Raw genomic sequence first — 20,642 nt, 5'->3', positions numbered from 1 at the left:
TTCTTGCGTTTCCAGTTTGGTGTCTTCCGACAGGCCATGCTTGGCTCAAGTATAAACCTTTTATTCGTTACGTATATCATATTGAAGTACAATATATACTGAACCCCCAAAAACTGTTGGAAAATGTGATCCACATTGTCAAAAAAAAAAAGAAAAGAGTCAAACTAGGCGATACTAGATTTCTCCACGGCAGAAATGGTTTTGACTCGACAACACTGTAGGCGTGCAGTTTATAGAAATCATTTTCGGCTAAAACTGCGATCAGTTTTTTTTGAATGCGCATAATACAGATTCTTAAGAAACCGTTTTGCACCACAACAATTAATCCCACGTAGCCTAGAAAGATTTGGATTAATTATTAATTATTCATGTGTTAACTACGTTGTTTCGGAAGAATATGCTAATAGTGTTGTGTCTTCGGTAATCACACTTTAAATGTAAGCCTGAGTACTTCAATACCCTGTTGATCAGGAACATTTTCTGTTACACCAGGCTAAGCGCTTTATTCCAGCTGTAAATCTTTTAAAACTGTTTCATCTTCTGAACGTGTCCGTCAATACAGTTTGACTAACTGGAATAAATTTCGATGTCCTGTGTTCGAAACAGAAACCGCAGCTAATACTGATGATTTCTGTTGTTTTGCAGGAAGTGGAGGTGCGTTGGAGAAACAGTAACGTGCTCTGTGTTTTTCCATGTAGTTGCTTGCAAATCTTTTCGTACTGTTTACTTGTATAAAAAATAGTGATAATGTATCACTATTAAAAATAGAGTGATAATGTATCACGTACTTGAACACTTTGCAATTTAAGTGCATCTTGATTTTCACTTCCAAACCTGTGCATCTGTTGTACTGGAATGCCATGTTTCATATACAATTTTCGCTCAATAAATGAATGGAAGTTTGATTTTATTTCCTTTCTCATGCAGAGACAGTCCCACCCCCCGTACCCCCGTGGTCCAGAAAAATGTTGGTGAGTTTTTTGGCGGAGAGATTGTGCGAACAGTTTCTGAGAAACGAGGCGATGGGTGGGCTGTCTTATCCTTGCAGTCACCGACTGAAAGGGGACACCCTATCGCATTTTGACTTGGAAACTGCAGAGGCCACCCCCTTTTTAAGTGGCTCCAGATTTTCCTGCCAAAAAACTTGCATATCTCGGGTATTTTTCTGGGCGTTATCTCCATCAATCAAACCTAGCCTAGCCAAACACGCACAAATTCAATAAGAAACCAATAGGTAATTTAATAGGAAATCAGACACATTCCTGTCCCACCTCTAATATTTAGAATATACATTCAGCCACATAGAAATTCAATGCTACCTATAAATGTAAGAGCACGTACCACTTACAGCGTGTATCATATACGATTTAACTCCCTGCTTTGAACACCATCGTTACAATTGTTATTTTCCCCCATCTTTACCCAATAGATGAATAAAAGAACCAGCGCCTTAGAATTTCCTGTTTCTTTCAACAAAAGAACAACGAAAATAAGTTATATAGTTTGCATAAATCCTGGTGTTCTGGTGTTAAAATGCTGGGAAAGACGTGTTGTCTTATCGTGTTACACAAATATAAATAGAATAGCGGAAGGCAATATAACTTAACCAGGAAGAAACCCCTTTTCATAACTGTGGGACCATTCTTAAATTCCTAGTGCCATCTGGAGACATAAAAAACTTACGAATTAATCAATTTAATTTAGACAATATTTTATAATTTCGGAGCGGAAAGCGCTGATAACCTGAATCCGAAAGGGAGAAATTAAACATCTATTGACTTTATAACGCAAATGTTTGAAGGTAAACTACAGCTTTTTTTCGTTAAAGGACATTGAGATACAATATGTTAAAAAAAACATACTTAAATGAAAGATAGTATAAAAACGCTTAATGCAGATCTTTAAAACTTCAGAGAGCACGAACAAACGGACAAAACATTAATTTCGGCGTCCTAAAACACAAATTAAACCGAAAACAGATATAATTAACAAAAGTAGCAACGACAGTGCATTTTGTCTGTCTTGCTTTCCTGGAACTTAGATTTTATTTTTTTGCATTTAAAATAAGAAAAATAGAAATAAAACGCAAACGCACCTAAAGCCGCAGAAACTCGCCCCGCCGCCATCTTGCCGGGCGCACCTGTGGACCAGGTGGACGGGGCGTGTCCGCTGAGGAAGGTCACTCTGGGGGCGGGCTCGGCTCCTGAATGACAGCTGTGGATTCAGATACAGCTACACGTTTCAGTTCCGAGACTAGGCTGTTCCCCCCGTTTGCTCGCTTTTCAAGCATTAATGCTACCGAGACTCCTTTGTAAAGCGCTTTTCGAGCCTTTTTTTGTGACTGCACATGACTTGTTTATCTTTTCGAGTGACGGTGAAAAATTTAAGTATCAAATTCGCAGGAGAGTTTAGGGTGTATGACGTGAATTCTGGGGGGTTAAAATGTTAATGTTTTTTATTTATTATACAAAATACCTGGAATTATTCTAAAGACAATTTAAAACTACATGAACGATTAAATTCATGTAAATGTTGTATACCCTAGCTGGTGTCTGGGCAGAGTATCCCTTTAGTTCCTTTATAGTAGGTGTCACGACATGATATATTTCCATGGACGTTTGACAAGGTTCCAAATAGAAGTTTAATCCTTCAGATTAAAGATTTAAAAATCAAAAGCAATACATGGAAATAGAATCTGAACTGGTGTATGCATAGGAAATGTTTCAAAAAAAGAAATTACACCTTGTCCCCTTAAGCGCTCCGTAATAACGAACCATTTAATGAATAAAAAAACGTTAGTTAAAACCATTTGCTGTGCTCACAAACCGTTATTTTTTTTAGAATAATTTCTTTCCTTTTGCTTCTTCAGCATTTTTAAAACACGGTCCATCTCCAGCACAAAAAGCGCTACTCCGGGAGGATCCGGATCCAGTCTCGGCAAGTTACTATCCATCGCAGGGCACAAACAGACACGCACACACACACGGCACAGGGCACAGGGCCGGTGTGCACAGAAGCCAGCTAATCTACCAGTATGTCTTTGGACCGTGGGAGGAAACCGGAGCCCCCTGATCAAACTCACGCAAGCACGGATCCTTTGAGACGAAAAGAGCTAAGTTATTTTATCTTTAAAAATGTATATCAAAACATCTGCTTGTTTGTTTCTGGTGTTTACATGTATACATGATAGCATAGTAGCTTTATTTCCAGCTAATTTCAGTATTTCATAGAATGTGATGCCCACCTGACCATTTCATTCTTTTAACGAATAATATCTTGGGCTTCTTCCAGGTTGCCACCAGGATCTGATCTTCTCCACTTATTAATTTCCTTCTTAGCAAAACAACAGAGCTTTCGATTGACTGTTTTTTTTTTATTGAGATGCAAACAATCATAGGGCTACAGACAGTAATGTAGAACAGTTACGCTTTTATTTACAAAAATGAGAACCATGCCAGTCCAGGATGGGAAGGTACAATGGCAGCTATTCTAAGAGAAGAAATAATGGTTCTGCTGGACCTGTCACAACACCAAACAGAGAGTAAGACAAGAGTGTGAGCTGTTGCCAAGCCATTGTTCTAGTTGAAATCTGGATTGCTTCGGCAGGCAGGTGTCCTCTACTGAAGTAGTCCAAGCTCCAAGCAGTGGGGTGGGTGCAGTCTGGGATTGAATGCTGCTGGTTGGGCTGCTTACTTCCTGCGACGAACAGCAGCACCCTTCTTGCTGCTGTAATACGACAAGGAAGGCGAGAGAGAAAAGCACTTTAATTTTCCTGTCCCCACTGCTGACAGACAGGATTCGCGCCCGAGAAACAGAGGTGTGGCACACTAAGCTCTAGACTTCCTTTGATCTCTGGCTTTTGATCTCATTTATAAGGGATAGAGTAAGGTCTGATTCCTTTAAAACCTTCACAAGATTTGCTGTCATTTTATTTTTCTTCTGAATTAAACATCTGCCATTCATGTGATAAAAACATAACCCGCTCCACCGGTCTTGTACTATAAACAGAAAATATTCTGCAGTGATAAATGTATATCATGAACATCAGCAATTTGCTCAAAGCCACCACTAGTTTTCTACAATTAAAAAAGAGTTTAGATTGTTATTACGTGATTTGCTCCTCTCTTCACATCCATAAATCTAAAGGGTTACCTTTTGTACTACAAAATATAGATCTAGAAAGATTAATGGATACCTTGGAACTAAACAAAGAAATAAAGATGTGGGTGAAAAATAGACCAGTGAAAAAGACCTTTGCACAGCTGTGTGAGTCTAGAAAGGTCTGAAAATAATAGACTATGCCTGTAAAAGTAAATAATACATACAAGACAGCCTCTAGTATAACTACAGAAAATCAAAAGGTATAATTTATTATGGAAGCACAATGCAAGGTGTACTTTTTGTTTGTTAGTACACCTTTTAAGCGATGATATACTGTATGTGGCCATTACCAATTCATAAGACATATATAAATGAGATCTGCTTAGCTTGTGATCCAAACATTTTCTTATTTAGTTAAAACGATGCAAATTCATTGAATACTTTTCACATGGAAAAATGAATGCATTTTTTTTTCTGTATTTTTGCTGCTTTACTCCATTCTCCCTATGGCTTGATTGATCTATTACTTTTGTAAGGTACAGTATTGATTACAGTTTTGATTAAATGTCATGTTATTAAACTGTTATTGTTATTGTGGTACTGTCTATTGTCTTATCTTCTGTTCTATTTATATACTGCACCTGAGTGACTAATGAGAAACACTTTTCACTATACTATGCACCTGTGTAAGTATAATGACAAATAAAGTTGAATTAAATGATCAATGCTTCACATAAGAAATACGTACAGATTTGATAATGATTTACTGCTTTAAAGACATAGTGAAGTCTCATACAACATGCTTGCAACCACTGAGGTATGAAAGGAACAGAAAATCATAAAAGTAAGCATGCTTCTTTATCTCAAACCATGCAGTACTTACTTTTTGTTTTACAGAAAGGGCTATTAAATACACCAAAACAAATTGTTGCATGGATCTGCAACTGACCTGTTGAATAGACTGCTTAATGTTAAGCAGTTTATTGTGATGAGATTCATGCAATGTTTTTCTTCTATGAAGAAAGAATATTCGCAACACGCAACTTGGCTACTGATCACATACCTTCTTGAAATCCCTTGTAGAAGCAGTCAAACACTTAACACTAACAGAGGCACCGGAGATGGCAAAGAAAATGCATTTATGTCCAGTAGATAGGGGAATTCATAATGCAGGATTGTGGATAACAATTTATAACTTGATAAAAGCCAGCAGTTTTTTTAATTACACATTTTTGTTCTAGATGTCCAAGTATTGAAATTGGAATACCACATTTCCTCATTTAAGATTTTAAGAGCTTTGCATACATAGACATTTTTCTTGATGTTTCACACATAGAGACCTTACAAATAATAGACAGTGATATTACAGGCAATTTCCCAGATACATTGCTGTATGCATTTTCTTTGACTGTATCCGTGAAAACACTGCAGCAAACACAAAACCACAAGACATCATAACAAAAAACATGGGCTACTAAATTGTGTATGATTGTAATGTGATCTCTGTTGTACTGTGAGGTACAAAAGAGTACAATTCCGATTCTTCTGTACAGTCTTCCTAAATCTGCATTGGTAATTTAGTCTTTGTAGTCTTAAAAGATATTTCATTGGTCGTGATATGCAGTATGCTTATTCAAACTCTTATCTCTAATAATCCAGATGCTAATTCAGCACTGAAGGATTTTGCATTGACTTCCTTATTATGCTGAAGGCAAACAGAGTTAATGGCATGTTTCATCAAAGACCAAAAGCAGCTTTGTGAAAAAAGCTGTGTGTTTGTTTCATGTACGTTGGGATGACGAAGATCTGTTAGAAATGAACCGGAGTCCCATGATGCTGTCAGATGAAACTGAATGGAATGGGGAGGCTCTACTTACTGTTTCTCCAGCTCATCAATTCGGTTTCTGAGTGAGATGACCTGAAAACAACATACGATTGCATTTATTCAGGAGAAAGCTTGGCTCCATGTGTGGGCTGGGCCAAGGAACGTTACCTTATCACAGCAGCAACCATGTCCTTTCTGAAGACCACTTTCCACAGAGTACATCCTGCAAGTTGAGGTGGAAAACAAGTGCCCAGCCCTAAGCACAATGTATGTTCGAGATGAAACTTGTTAGTTTCTCATTATTATTGATACCTAACTTAAAATTAACCAGATACACCAGTTACATGCAAAATTTGAGTCAGTGATGATTTAGACCCAACTGCCTTGTTTCTTATGAATATTAAAAAGTATAAGAAATCCATATAAAAAAAGACTCAGAAATGTCCAAAAAGTGTCTTTGGCTGTAGTACTCCTTACAGTGAGCTTTGTATTATTACTAAAAAATAAAAAGGAAGATCACAGCTATTAGTGGTCTCTCTTTTTAGCCAGTTTCTAAATTTCTAAATGTCCAGAGGGTTTATTAGGCAGATGTTTTCCACCTCTTAAAATAAAACACCTGGAACATGAGAATCCAGTTACTTACAGCTTCCTGTGGAGCCTCCTTAATGCTAGAGGAAGGGGGGAAAAAATTTTAGTCTGACCCCGTGGCTAATCAAAGAGCACACTTACCGTAGGAGGACCTGTGCCTAAACCTTATATACATGGGGCAAGAGGTTCAGAGGTCTATTATAAGGATGGGATCGAAGGAGAGAAGAGGAGAAATGGAAGTGGTAGTACAGAATTTGCACTGTTATCCTATAAGCCGGGGTCTTGAAGTTTAAAACCTCATGTCTGAATATGCAGGAACCTGGTCTGCTACTTTGAAGAACAAAGAAAATTCAGACATTGGAATACTTTTTATATGGGAAGTGTTTATACAATCGGAAGAGCATTGTCTTTCACCCCTTTCATTTTAGATGTTGATGTCTGTGGGACAAACGGGGTGAATTTCTTATCCAGGCTTCAGTTGCATGATCCTTGAAAGACCTCTTGGTGAACACTGACCTAATGCCCCAGTTCCATGGTCACCTTGAAGTGGCCCATGCAGGCAGACCATGCGTTGCTGGCTGAGCCTGGGAGCTTTGTCACAGGCACTCTGTACTTACAATTTACTCAGCTCTTCCACCCTCTTACGTAGTGTTACCACCTGAGGGAGATTAAAGCAAAACTGGTTTTCACCACAACACTGGTTTGTGTCCCCACAACATTCTATTTTATTTTGGCTCTCGGCATAAATTAGCACCTAATTTGTGAGTTGCGTTGCAATTAATTAGGTAATTAGTTGTTCTTCAGTCAACTCTCTTTTTTTAAAGGTATGAAATTACATCTTTTTAGTTAACCATGGTCTTGCCAATGTATTACACTGCAAAATTACCCTGAACATATTCCTTGTCCTATAGCTCCACCAATCTCCAGCAAGGTGATTCCAGGAATTCAGCAGGCTGTCTTAGAAAAAACCTTTCCATGAAATGAACATAACAGACCTAAGTAAAAACCGTTGCACCACTGATGCTACTAATATAATTGTAGAGGTTTTAAAACCTCAGAGCCTCTAAGACTGGGGTGGCATAGTTTGTTGCTACTAATGGTTATCTGCCTTCGGTACCCACGGATCTTCTATCTTCATTATGGAATTTCACATTTTAATTTGCTTTAAAAGCACAGACTTCTGAAATCATCCAGGCGCTACATTAAAAAGCTGAAAGAAGCTGGGGAAAGAAAAGCAAACTTCAGGTTTGTCTTCATACAGTAAACCACGTGTAGAAAGGTCATGAAAAAAGAAAATACAGTCACATTTGCCTTTTCCTTCAGGAGTGTTAGAGCTCTGGAAATCAGAAACACTCACCTCATACTTCTGTCTCTTCAGCTTCTCCGTGAAGTCAAATTTCTCAGACTCCAGGGAGTGCATCCAGTCCCACAGCTCCTTAGCTTTCTCTCTGTAGCAGAAATACAGCCATAGGAATGAGCCAGTCTGGTTTCATACAGCTCCAAGAATGCTCTTTACAAGGAACGTGTGCCTGGAAAACCTGTTGTTTTCCATGCCATTCTCTGCTTATGCAGCTGTTGCTTGATTTTATTATGATTTCTTTTCTTAAGTAGAAGTCACTTTCACTAAAGAAATGAATAGGAAAATAAACAGAAATGCTAAAGTTTTATATTAATCACTAAAATCCAGGACATTTGACATGGGGATAAACAAACAATGTAAACCATGCCTTTGTGAATTTTCCATATTTGCAAATCTGTTTGATCAATTTAGCGATTCGTACCTCAGCTTGTCCTCACTCAGATGGTCAATGTTCAGAGGCTTGCGTCTGTCTGCCAGGATCTTCTTCTTCTTTTCTCTCTCGGTCTGCTTTTTGCCTCTCTTCTGATCAGCCTAAATTTCCAAGAACAGTAAAGGTCAATGACGCTACCACAAACGATGTAACCGCCAGCCGATGCACATGGCACAGAAACATTTGTAAAACAAGAAACCCATGTGTGCCAAACTGTAATAGAACGGTTCTAGTCAGAGATATCCTGTTTCCTTGTGAAACTGCTAATGAAACAATGAAGGCCAATGATTTTAAAGTCACTTAAGATTATAATGTCATGGGGAAAAAAATAGCTGCACATACTGTACTGCATTGTTGTTATCTAGTTCAACCCTGACACTCGTCTCCAGTAACACTGAGGCCCACTGATGGCATGCTCAGTCTCTGTGCAGTGTGCGGGAACTCTTACCTTAGCAAGGTAGCTGCTGTACTGAGAGCCCATGTTGGTGAGGGCCTTCTTCTTCTTGGCATCCTCTTCAGCCCTCTTCTTCTGATCTTCCTCCTCTTTCCTGAGCCTCTCCTCCTGTGGGACAAAGCACACACACATGCACAGTTCGGTCAAACAGGCCGCAGGAAGGTCAAGATCCCCTCGTCAGTTCATTCTCAGCTTTTGGACATGGCGCTCTATGCAAGATGACATCAGTATGTGCGTGATTGGCTGCAAACTTTCAACTTCAGCATTCACTTTGAATACGTGTGTATAGAGCATTAGGAATACAACACAAGAAGACATCACTGGAATTAATACATCATCATTGTATCATTATAAAAGACACTGCCTGATTTGTGCAAGGCACTGTATTATACAATAGATGTGCAAGTTGCTGTTAATTTGTAATGATAGGGATAATGCAGCAGCCCATATCGGTTTCCTATGTCATAAGTGATTCCTATAGGCTTGACATTCACCTCTCGTCTCGCCTGGCGCTCTTTATCCTTCTCAGCTCTTTCTCTCTGTTGTTCGGCTCTCTCTGTTCTGCGCTTCTCCTGTTTGAAAAGAAACACAGCAGGGTGATGTGATGTAGAACTGTGAGGCCTCTGATTATTACAGTGATATTTACTAGACTGAAACATACATTCAACATATGAAAGAAAAGTTCGTGTTCATTTTTAAGCATTTTGTATTGTCAAAGGTAGTTAGAAGAGAAATGTATATGCCCGTGTCTGCCTGATTAAAGGACTGCATTTGTAGTCTGACTGACAGATGTGTGAATAAGAGAAATGACCCGGTCTCCTGACCACCTGTGTCTTGTAGGCACCTATAAGCAGAGAACATGCATTTATTAGTCTGTTTAAACTTTGTACTGTACATAAGAGTAATCACTCAATTTAGTTTTGAAGTATGTAATTTTATCTTTATTAAATGACTTTTTGTCTAGCCACCAAGCTCTCATTTCAATGTTCATTTTGTCTAGGTTTCTCTGTCTAGGTTTCTTCCTACAGTTTTTTGCACTCGCTATATGTACTGTACTGTATATTGGAATCCTTGTTAATGAGTATATGTATGACTAGCTTGTTTATAACTACGGCAAACTTATTCTATGAATCTGCACAATGTTTTGATATATGAACACTGTTTCCCCATTTTGCCCCTTTTGCATGAAGCTTATTATTCGTATAATGCCAGACTTATTTCCCCCTTTCTTGTGCCAGAACTGAAATTTCACCTGAACGTCTGAATACAGTGATTGATTCAGATTGTCTGTTCACATGGCTAAGGCAACCGCTGTCTTCTAAACCAGGGGTGCAAGTCCAAGTCCTGGAGAGACCCTGTGCTTTCTGCTTTTCCTTCCAAAGGAGCTTTTAATCAGTTACTCCAATTCAACTTTTTAAAGGTGCTCCATACATAATTATACCCTTTTCACCTTTTCTATACAGAGTTTTTGGTCTCAGAAAATACACTACAGAGGTTTTTATTCCCCAAAACCCAGGAAAACTCAGTAGAATCAGAATCAGTAGAAATTAGTCAGCCTCCATAATTAAGAGCTCAGCTGGAAGGAAAACCTGAAGATGCAGGAGTCTTCCACAACCAGAATGGCAAACTAAATCAAACTAAAACATGAGGGAAGTGGGCGAAATGGAACACAAACTAGGCAGAGTCATAACAAAAACATTTATACGGCACTGGACATCTGAGTCACTCACAATTCTCTCCTTCAAGGCAATAAGCTCCTCCTCTTCCTTCTTCCTGTGCTCAAAGTGAGCATCAATCAGACCCTGCAGCTCCATAAGGTCCTTGTTCTGACGCTTCTTCTGGATGTCCTATGAGAGAGTGAGACACATGTGATTAGATACTGCATATCTCCATGGCTCATGCACACATTTGGGTAACATAAATTCAGCTAAATGCATTCATGGGCAATGTATTCTACAGATGATGAAAAAGCCACACATAAAAAATGAAAACATTTAAATTTACTCACATCAAAGTCCACCTTCTCCCCCTCAGGGATCTTAGGGGCAGTAGGTCTGAGAAGTATTGATAAGAGTTCAGTTGAGTTTGGTCAAATACAACACAATTATAATAAATATAATAACACAAATATAACACAATTGCTGACAGTTAAGGAGAATCAGGCTTTATAGATGTTACTCATATGGTAATGAATGTTGTAAAAACAGCCTTGGCAATTGGTAATTCTGCTACTTTCTACATTAAAATTTTTTTTTTAATATTTGGTAATTTATTAATTTAATTAATATTTTCTTTACAACCTTGAAATGCTAAAAGGTTTTGCACAAACTAAATTATAGGAAATACTGCAGCTTATCTATACATTATATATGAATCTATATATGTGGTGATAAAGTATCTTATGGTTAATGCAATCAGTCATGTAGTCTATTTTACTGTTTCATTTATTAATGTCAATAATGCAAATTGTACTTTCTTAAAGGAAAACATTTTTCCAGAAACCTAGATTTTAAGTCATATATTTACTTACTTGAACTTTGGTTTCTCTTCTGTTAGATAAAAAAAAACAACAGAAAAGGGACAAGAGCATTTCACAAAGTTATAAATCCACAGACTGACGACATGGATGTTCAGACTGCACATCCAAACCTTACATTTAGTGAGTAAATGCTATTTTGTGATAACTGAATGGTTTTAAAATAAAATGGCAAACTTTAAGACAAGTCATTTACAAAACTAATACACAACTAGTGTATCCTTTCATTACGATAAAGTGTTAATTTATGTGTTTGGGTAAATTAATTGAAAACAAGATATATATTTGATATACTAATATACAAATCACACATAGGGTGTCATATACTCTATTTATATATTTCTCTATATATAATTTTTACCCAAATTGTAATCAATTAAAATACTACAAAACAGGAGGAAAACACTATGTCATAATTAGATATAGTAACACATCTGTCTCATTGAGTAATTTGTGCCATGGACAAAATAAAAATGGCTCCGTTGTTCAGACAAGTATTACAGAACAGATACAGATGAGTATGGATGGATCTACCAGCATTTTACAGCATAAGCTTTTGGCTTGACCCTCCCACCCACTTCCACTTGTCAGAAACGCAAGCACAGAGCAGCAAAGGATAACAATTATCGTGCCGCAAAATACCATCGTGTTCTTCGTCTTCGGCTGGTGTGCCGCATGTCATGCGAAGCCAGAAAAGAAAAGAAGCAAAGCAAGGAATAAGCAAAGTGATAAAGCACTGTGAAGCAATGACAGCATTTCATATTCCTTCACCCTTTTCACTGCATGACAACTGACCAAACCCTTCTTCTGATTTGAAGCTGTCGGTCTTTATTTTCTCAGCATCAGTTTTACTGGGCCACTGATTCGAACTTTTTTTAACTCCCAATTATCCTAAAACATGTTGGCTTTCTAGCATAAAATACCTATTCGGCAACGAGCCGGTCCAATAGCTACATAAACCAGTGGGTTTGTAAGGATCTCTATTTTGTGTTAAGTCCTCTTTTATTATTGCTAGAAGATTCAGAAATAGGTCAACATACCTTCCTCTTCATAGGTCTCTGGATAATGCATGCAGCAAGCAATCAAAGCAGAAAGCAAAAAAAAACATAATTGGCAATAGGAAGTCATTTGCACATTGTTTTTAAAACACACATGTGCTTTTAAAACACACGTGTTCACAAGCTAAACAACTGCAAAGGACAGCAAACCTGGGGCTGAGAGATGTTTCAGCAAAATACATTTTGGTAAGAAATCTTTATCAGTCAAGCATATACAAATCATCAAACTGAATTTTTAATATCCCAAAAAGGATTGAATAACGAACCATCTAGTTTAGAATTTACTACTGTAAATATAAAGTTACTGGATTTGTTTTGAAAAGTGAATTTTAGTAGATAACTTTTTAAAAAGTAGTGTATTACAGTTGCAAGTTCCTTACTCTTTTTGAATTCCTAAGAATATGTGGTAAAACATTTTTAACGAACGTGTATTACATTACATAGTCACTATACACACAACATAATGTAGATCACTGTGGTTGATTAATTCTCAAAAATATATAGAATTAATATAATTATAAATATATACAATTCATATTAATTGATTAATATTATTAATTATACGAAATAATAAAGCTGTTCATTTGAAAAATTAATCGTTTACTCAAATAACTTGGAACTGTAATGTCATGCTTTTCAATAATAACATTCCCCACTACTTGGTAGATTTGGTTGTCCCAGTTCAGTCACAAATTTCTTTCTAATTTTATTTTTTAATTTAAACTGTTTGTGTTATATGTCTTTGAAAAGGGAAAAGCAATGGAGACACCACAGTGACTGAAGGGGACAGAAATGCTTCCTGTCCCTGTTACGTTTCCCAGACGTGCAGGAAGAAATCAGGCTTAAGGGTTTTGACAGACCTCCTGCAGCACAAAATCAGGGACCATAGAATTATGCCCTCAGCCAGCTATGAGCCACAGTACAGACCCGCATTTTGAAAAGGAGTTTAAAGACAGAAATATGCTTTCCAAAAAGAAACTGAACAATTATATTGGAAAAGCCCGAATTAGCCATGGAAGATGCTAATGTTTGATCTTTGCCCTGTAACTCAAGTTTTTAAAATGGGGTCAGAAGCAGAGTGAATGAAAAATTTCAATTCACTGAAACTAAAAAAGGCTCAGGTGTGTGTTAATATACAGTATATACATACAGTAAGGAATCTTGGAACATTTGGAAGCCAAATTAAATAATGTTTATGTGGTTTAAAGAATGCATTTTTTGTCCCTCAAGCTGATTATATTAAATCAGTGCAAAACATGCACATAATCAGAAGGTAAACATCACCAGGGATCACAAATAATCCACTGATGTAAATCTCTGCCCATATTTCTAATGATCCTTTAGTCAAGAAAAAAATAGCAGAAGAACATCGATAGATCTCCCTTTTTCTGGAGTTGAAAATGAACATTTCGTGTGGTAAAAGAAAGTGATGCCAGCAGCTGCTTCTTAGAACTGTGGGTGACAGGTTGCTTTTGTGGCTTAGAATCTATTAGAATGAATATGACCATAGGGGCAAGCCACTTAATCATAAGGAAAAGCGCTGAAAGCAAGATTAATTTGCTTTAAAACTAAGCAAGTCTTTCAAAGTAAGCAGAAAGCATTATGGCATGCTGCTCTGGCAAACTGACTCATACTGTATGTAATACATATATATATTATTGATTTTTTTCTTCATAATCAGTTATGAAGAGGAGGTACTTCCGATGGAACTTAAATTATTCAAAGAATGGAGTCGAGACATTAAGCTGACAGGATGGTACAGCTAATGGGTTCTAACAATATGGATTCATTGTGGATCTCAGGAAGGATGAATGAATACAGATCACATACCTTCATCAGCATGCACCTCCTCGTGGTGTGCTTCTTCAGCAGGTATAGAACATGCAGCAAGCAGTCAGGAGCAAAAATTAAAGAAAGGTTGTTTTTTTTAGTGTGAGGGCGAACTAGATTTAAAACACGATCACCTATCAAAAAGCTCGTTCACCAAAAAGTACAACCCGGGGAAGAAAATGCATCAGGCAACAAGGAGAAGGGAGTGAATACCCACTAGACACAAGGAACAAGAAACTAGAAACAAGGTCAGTAGAGACAGAGGGAAGATATTTAAAAAAACTGAATTACAGTTTCTTATGCACTGGGGATACTTGAGTCAAAAAGTTGCATCTTGCATCACATGCAAAAATGTGCTTTGGAGAGAAAAGAAAACATTGTAAAGTTTGTGGTTGTTGCTTCATGAAGGCATGAAGGTCATCCAGTCAGTGGTCACCCTTAACTAGCTTGTGTTTGACAGACACAAAAAGTCGCGAGTCAGGTGATCTCAAAGCAAGCAACTGTTCATCCGACACATTTTAGAACACACGTCGACAAATACACAAATAAACACACACAGGAACGAAAACTTGGGAAGAAACATGTCATGGGGAAGGTTCCTGTGGAAGACAGAACACTGCAGCTATGATCCAAAAACACAACAATTGTTTTAGCGCTGTTATTTTCCTAACGTTATTTCTCTCTTGAGCTGAGCAGAGCTGGGGTGTGTGCGGAGCGCGGATGAATTTTAAGTGGTGTGGGCTGTTCGGTCATCTTGGATACTCAGTAATTTTGCAGCACACGTCAATATGCTGCAGAATTACAAAGGAAGATCTGAGATTACCTGAACATAGTATAACACAAAGAGCGTGTAAACGGGCAATTTAACTTACTGTATAGCTATTAACAGTGCTTAATGAGCCAGCGATGGTGTAAAACAAAACAAAATGTTGCAAAATTACTGTGGAGCTAATACTTAAACAACTTTCGATTATTACAAATATTTGTTTTAAATATGTATAATGCATTGCATTTGTTTTCTTATTGTACCGGATAAAGCAGCCTTGAATAATGCTGTAAGGCACATAACCTAAATCCAGATTTGCAAGACGTATTTCTTGTGTGACAATATCTTTTGGGAAAGAGAAACTCCCTTTACTTCAGAGTTTAATTAAATCTCTTTTAAATTACGTCAGCGTAATTTTGTATCAAGTGTGTCTCCAAAAGCAGCATTACACATGAAAGGCCATTTACTTTTGTACACCTTTGGCACACCGCTGCAGCACATGATGATACATCAGCACCGGACGAAAGACGTTTTTTCCCCGACATGCCAACGTGACAGCGACAGAACACGATGCGTCACAAACAAGCAGGCTTTGTCAAACACGTCGAAAATTAAGGGTGAAGAAAAAAAAGGGCAACAAATTAGTGTCAGTAGGAAAAGTAGAAATCACGGGTGTGTGTTCTTTTACCTTCCTCTTCATATTCTTCATTTTCCGCAAAAAAGCAGCAAAATAGGAAAATTAAAAAGACGGCACCTCTGTACACAATGTACCAAATAATGTCATACAACTTTTTACAAAAGCATGTTAAGCGTACTGTATATAAGCCTTGACATTCTGTTAAAAAACACACTTGGAAGAATACAAAAATACTTTAATTTCTATTTTTTTTAATCATACCCTGGGGACTACAAGGCCTTAACGATAAAACTAACAGACACCCACAAAGGAAAACGGCGCCTGCAAGCTTTAACGTTAAATCAGAAATGAATTGCTAGCGTGCAGTGAGGACTGTATACCAGCAAAGCCTTGGGAAGTCGTAATGTAGAGGTGCAGGACAGAAAGAGAACAAGACAGACAGGGAATGTATGTAAATATATTCTAATTTCACTGCTGTCAAAACGGTTCCGTTTTTAGACTGTGCCCCCTTGTTTCTGAAAGTCAAGGTAAACTACAAAATACAAAACATTTTGATTTTTATCAAATTAAAATGCGCTGCTCTGTGTAACTTTTGCTCTTTTGGTGTTTCAAAAACATAGGCGTCACTTCCTTTACACAGAACAATACTGGAAAATATACTGTACATCAAAAATGAACAACTTTCTTCAAGCTATCAATAATATTCAGAGTAATTGCTATCTCTAATTTTGTATTAATACATAAGTATTTATGTGGTTTCTTAAAAAAAACTTTTAGCAATAAAAAATAACAACAGATAAATGTACTTTTTTTAATAGTTCCACATGAGGCACAGTATATATTTATGTCTGGTTACTTCAGTACCTGCAACTGTACATTGGCAAAAGTAAGGGCATATCTGATGATTTGCTGCAGAACCATTTAAAAAAAAAGCTGAAATGAGCTCAAAAGCTTTTCTTTCAGAAACAGCAGCAATGTATGAAACGATTTCAAGCCCATTCAAGTCAAGCCAAACCCGAAAGGATTTTTGTCCATCACCTTAAACCTTTATTTGTTCAGGAAACAGATGAATAAAACAATAATTAGATCCAATTATTTTGGGAAATATGCATTTGATAGAACACAGTACATTAACTAAAGGTTATTGTTGCACTACATTTATTGTGCCACTAGGTGGAAACAGCGAACCTACAGTTCGTCAAAGGCTGTTCACAATTACAAAGTACTGTAGATGACCCTTGGCTTTAAAAATAACTTGGGAATAGTTAGTATCACATTTCACTTCGGATATATAAGATTAAATTAAATGTATAAAAATCTCATTTTTATTCAAGACCTTGTGATGGTTACTTACCCTCCACGTGTTCACTGAAAAATAAAAAAAAACGTCGTAAAGCGTCATACTAAAATTATTCAGTTTTAAAATTACAGCGTCTAAGTGAAATAAGATCAATAATGTTGCATACAATATTAATATTTCAATTCATATTTCAACAGTTTTTCAAGGAGGCTTAGTGTTTGAAGTTTGCACACATGACTTGCAAACTAGTTTGAAAATAACCCAAAATATAAAATCGATTGGTATAATACGTTTTTTCACCCAGTAATTAGTTTTGAGGCATAATCATTCCATTATAAAAACACTGCTTTCAAAAACAACCCTAGTGCATAAATAACAAATATGATAATTTTTATCAATTGGCTTCCAAGGTAAATTAAAAATAAGGCAGAACCTGATTGATTTAGGAAGCTTTGTCCACATGAGATTTAATATTGTCATTAAAATATTAAACATGCAAGATTTAGAGTTTATATTTGCATTTACTACTGCACAAATCTAGTTATTTAGTTGATTCATAACTGTCTTGTTTGCTATGTCGCTGGGCCGCGAGACTGCAAATGTATTCTCTTACATTAGGATACTACAAAGTTATAGAATCTTACGTGGAGACCCATCCTGGTAGGACTATTGGAAAGACACATTTTTGTTGTTTTATATAATTTTTCCTTCTTTAAAAGAATAAGACCATACTCACACTTCCTCTGTGTCAGACATGTTGACAGTGGACCTTACACCTGATAAGAGCAAGAGAGAGAGAAAGTTCAACTACAGAGAGCAGAGCTGTACTCGCCAGTCCTTCATTTATAGCCACAGGGATGCTGTCACCCCCAAAATTATCTCCTCCCTTTTTCAAGAGGAACGTGATAGGCTAATAACTGTAGCATCACGGAGTGAGTCCCAGGGGAGAAAATAAAAGGAGGATCAATATAATCATATTCTCGGAAATTAAGATTAACATTTAATTTAATTGGGTTTGAAAGATTAAAAGAGTGGTATTCATTGTGTGTTTTTTCATTGTTTCGGGGAAAACGATGTTATTCAACAAAACTTCAAAGCACAGATATGGTATCCCCATGCCAACAAGTTAACATCAATACTCTAAAATACCCAAGTAAAGTAGATTCCTGTTTGGAAAATGCCACACAGATTGCACTAATGAAAATGCAACTATTAGGACATTGTTTCTACTCAAGGCAAGAGTCTTTTAATGTGCATTGTAAAACCATTTTTGCTGGTAAAATGGTTCTAGGTCAATTTGACCAACATTGGGTTTCAGCCTTGTAGTTATATTATTTCGCATAGAAATTTAACACCCTCCCTTATATGCCTATTTGATGACACCTGAGAAGGGGCAGCTCCTTACATTTACAGTATCTTAAATGTGTGTATGATTCTTTGAGATGCAACTCCCACCAAGAACCCAGAGATCAAGGTCTGTGTTGTCAGATCTGAACATGTTTTTTGGCTAAATCTCATCCAGCAGATTTATGATATGAGTTAAAATATTCATATGAATTCATATCACCTGCCAAGCTCATATAAATGAAGTATGGAAAAGTTAAATGAGCCTTTTGTATGGAAATTTGTAGGAGACCTGAAATAATTTGTATTGGGAAATAATCAAAATACGAGTTTTACCTTAGACCCAAAGTTCATAAATTAATATAATGACTGCACCTAAGAGACTGACTTCACAAGCATTCAAATCCACAGACAGCTGTGGATGTATTTCAGAATTAGTCCTTGGATCATATTTCTCACCCTCAGCTTGGGTTCTTTCTGCTGGAATAGCTCTCATAATTCCCATTCCGTTTCCTTATCGGGAAACTGCTGCTCACAGCAAGAAGAGACGTGAAAGCCAGCAGAGACGATGCTTTCACTCGGCACGTTTGAAAACAAATATCTGCCCTACACGAGGCTAGACATCTCTGTTGAGAACGTGATGTGAGCAAAATGTGTGTAACAACAGGGCACAACTGTCACAAAAAGAGCTCATCAAAGCCAGTGATAGTGGAGAAGGTATTGTAGCATGGAAAAAAAATCAATGTGCAATTGAACCAATAAGTCATTTATGTCAAAGAAATCAAGATACCGATTAAGTGATTAAAGTTACCCTTTGATTGCTTTGGAATTTTGAAATCTATGAGAAATAATGCTTTCATGCATTATTATATCAATTTGTTATTTACTACTAATAAACAAAAATACAGTTTTTGTGGATCTGAATGTCTTAAAATGATACTTATTTTACTAAGTGTTACTCTTACCTGCTGTTTGAACACTTTAATAGGCATTTCTCATTTGAACATTGTACTGCATAACCCAAAAGAATACTTGTACAGATGTTCACCCCATGCATTCCTTGGATTTATTACAAAACACATAGCAAGAAAGGTATTAATACGTTATTTAGTAGCTGAATCACATGAGAATTCTATACACCCCATTGTTATTAGCCCTTATTGTACAGTCATTATAATTGTATTATCAGGTGCTCTCTGCTAAGCCTTCATTGTCATTGCAAACATAGATACAAAGTCTGAAAAATAGCGACAAGTTCAAGGAAGTGATTTGTAAATCCTAGGCTTAAATACACCACTGATATACTGACAGGAGTTTTGGAACCAGTACAGATAAACTGATCTACAGAATGTGTTCTGTGACCTTGTAACATCATACCCAAGGGTTGGAAATAAATGTGTCCAACAAACGACATGAAGAATTTGATCCAGCAGTGACCATATACCATCTGTTTACTGTTTTCAGTTACCCCTTAACTTACACACACATCCATAAAACAAAACATGTACTCACCAAACCTTGTCTCAAGATAAAATGATATCCTACAATACGGACTGAATATATTGTTCCAAATGTACTGTATATACTGACCGCATGCAAAAAACAACATTGTCATTTCCTCTTTCTAGCATTTCTAATTCTTATGTATTTAATGCAAAAACAATATTTCTCCATTTTCAGGCAAAACACATTTAAATGGTCAGATTTGGATTGTCGTTAAATTGAGCAAATTCCAAAGAATTCCTTGTCATAACGTTGAACATGCAGACATGTTAAAACAGGATCCTCTCCAATGTGCTTGTTTCACAAAACAAAAACATAACTTTGCATCTAAATAGGTTCCTGTGGTGAACCAGAACAAGCAATCTTTTCATTTACACAAATCCAACTTGTCTTTGTGTTCCAGATGACACATTTGGATGCTAACAAGCCACTTAGAGAATTGGTTTGCTCTGGGCCTGTTAATTGGAAAGTAGGTGCATCGTGAACCAGCCCCATTTTGAAACGAGTGGTCACAGATACAAGTGCATATTACAGGTTATTGGGAAAACGTGTATTTTATTATCTCCTGCCTACTAAATGTGTTGCACAGAACCCCCAGACTATACAGGCTCTTTCTCTTACCTCCAACAAGCTGAAAGAAGTGAGCTCCCTGTTGGCGGAGACTGGCTGTAGGTCTGCAAACTTCCCAAGGTGATTAAGTCCTCCTGTTATAGTGATATTTGATCTCTTGAGGGTCCTTATTGGCTGTAACTCCTTGAGACCCTATGAGCATGGGAGGGTGATAGTGTCTTTGCAGGGCCACTGAATAAGGGAAGGAATAGATTATGCAAAAGAGGGAAGGAACATGTTTGGAGAAAAGCACCCGAGACTCCTGTTGCTATATTTGAATCAAACTAGGCAAGCAGAAAAT

The 20,642-nt window shown here is 37.0% G+C and overlaps 1 protein-coding gene across 9 annotated transcripts; it reads right to left on the bottom strand.

Moving 5' to 3' along the window:
* Positions 1-3,409: 3,409 nt before the first annotated feature.
* Positions 3,410-20,460, bottom strand: LOC102685487 (troponin T, fast skeletal muscle isoforms-like). 9 transcript variants are annotated; one of them, XM_069181519.1, is made up of 15 exons: positions 20,354-20,460; positions 17,622-17,661; positions 16,940-16,953; positions 14,183-14,215; positions 12,335-12,352; positions 11,937-11,957; positions 11,289-11,307; positions 10,767-10,812; positions 10,489-10,605; positions 9,253-9,330; positions 8,753-8,866; positions 8,296-8,405; positions 7,872-7,962; positions 7,132-7,172; positions 3,410-3,726 (listed from the first exon to the last, which is right to left on the bottom strand). In XM_069181519.1, exons 2-15 carry the CDS (start codon positions 17,639-17,641, stop codon positions 3,690-3,692), a joined length of 759 nt encoding a protein of 252 aa, XP_069037620.1. In that variant the 5' UTR covers positions 17,642-17,661; positions 20,354-20,460; the 3' UTR covers positions 3,410-3,689. The 9 variants fall into 9 exon arrangements, with proteins under 9 accessions (XP_069037620.1, XP_069037619.1, XP_069037622.1 ...); XM_069181518.1 differs by lacking the exon at positions 7,132-7,172 and adding an exon at positions 5,979-6,019; XM_069181521.1 differs by lacking the exons at positions 7,132-7,172; positions 11,937-11,957 and adding an exon at positions 5,979-6,019.
* Between the last annotated feature and the right edge of the window lie 182 nt (positions 20,461-20,642).

This window comes from Lepisosteus oculatus, chromosome 21 (assembly GCF_040954835.1).
Source record: "Lepisosteus oculatus isolate fLepOcu1 chromosome 21, fLepOcu1.hap2, whole genome shotgun sequence".
In the NCBI taxonomy this organism is placed as follows: Eukaryota; Metazoa; Chordata; class Actinopteri; order Semionotiformes; family Lepisosteidae; genus Lepisosteus; species Lepisosteus oculatus.
The sequence above is the reverse complement of the archived record's forward strand: the minus strand, read 5'-3'. Positions and strand labels throughout refer to the sequence as shown.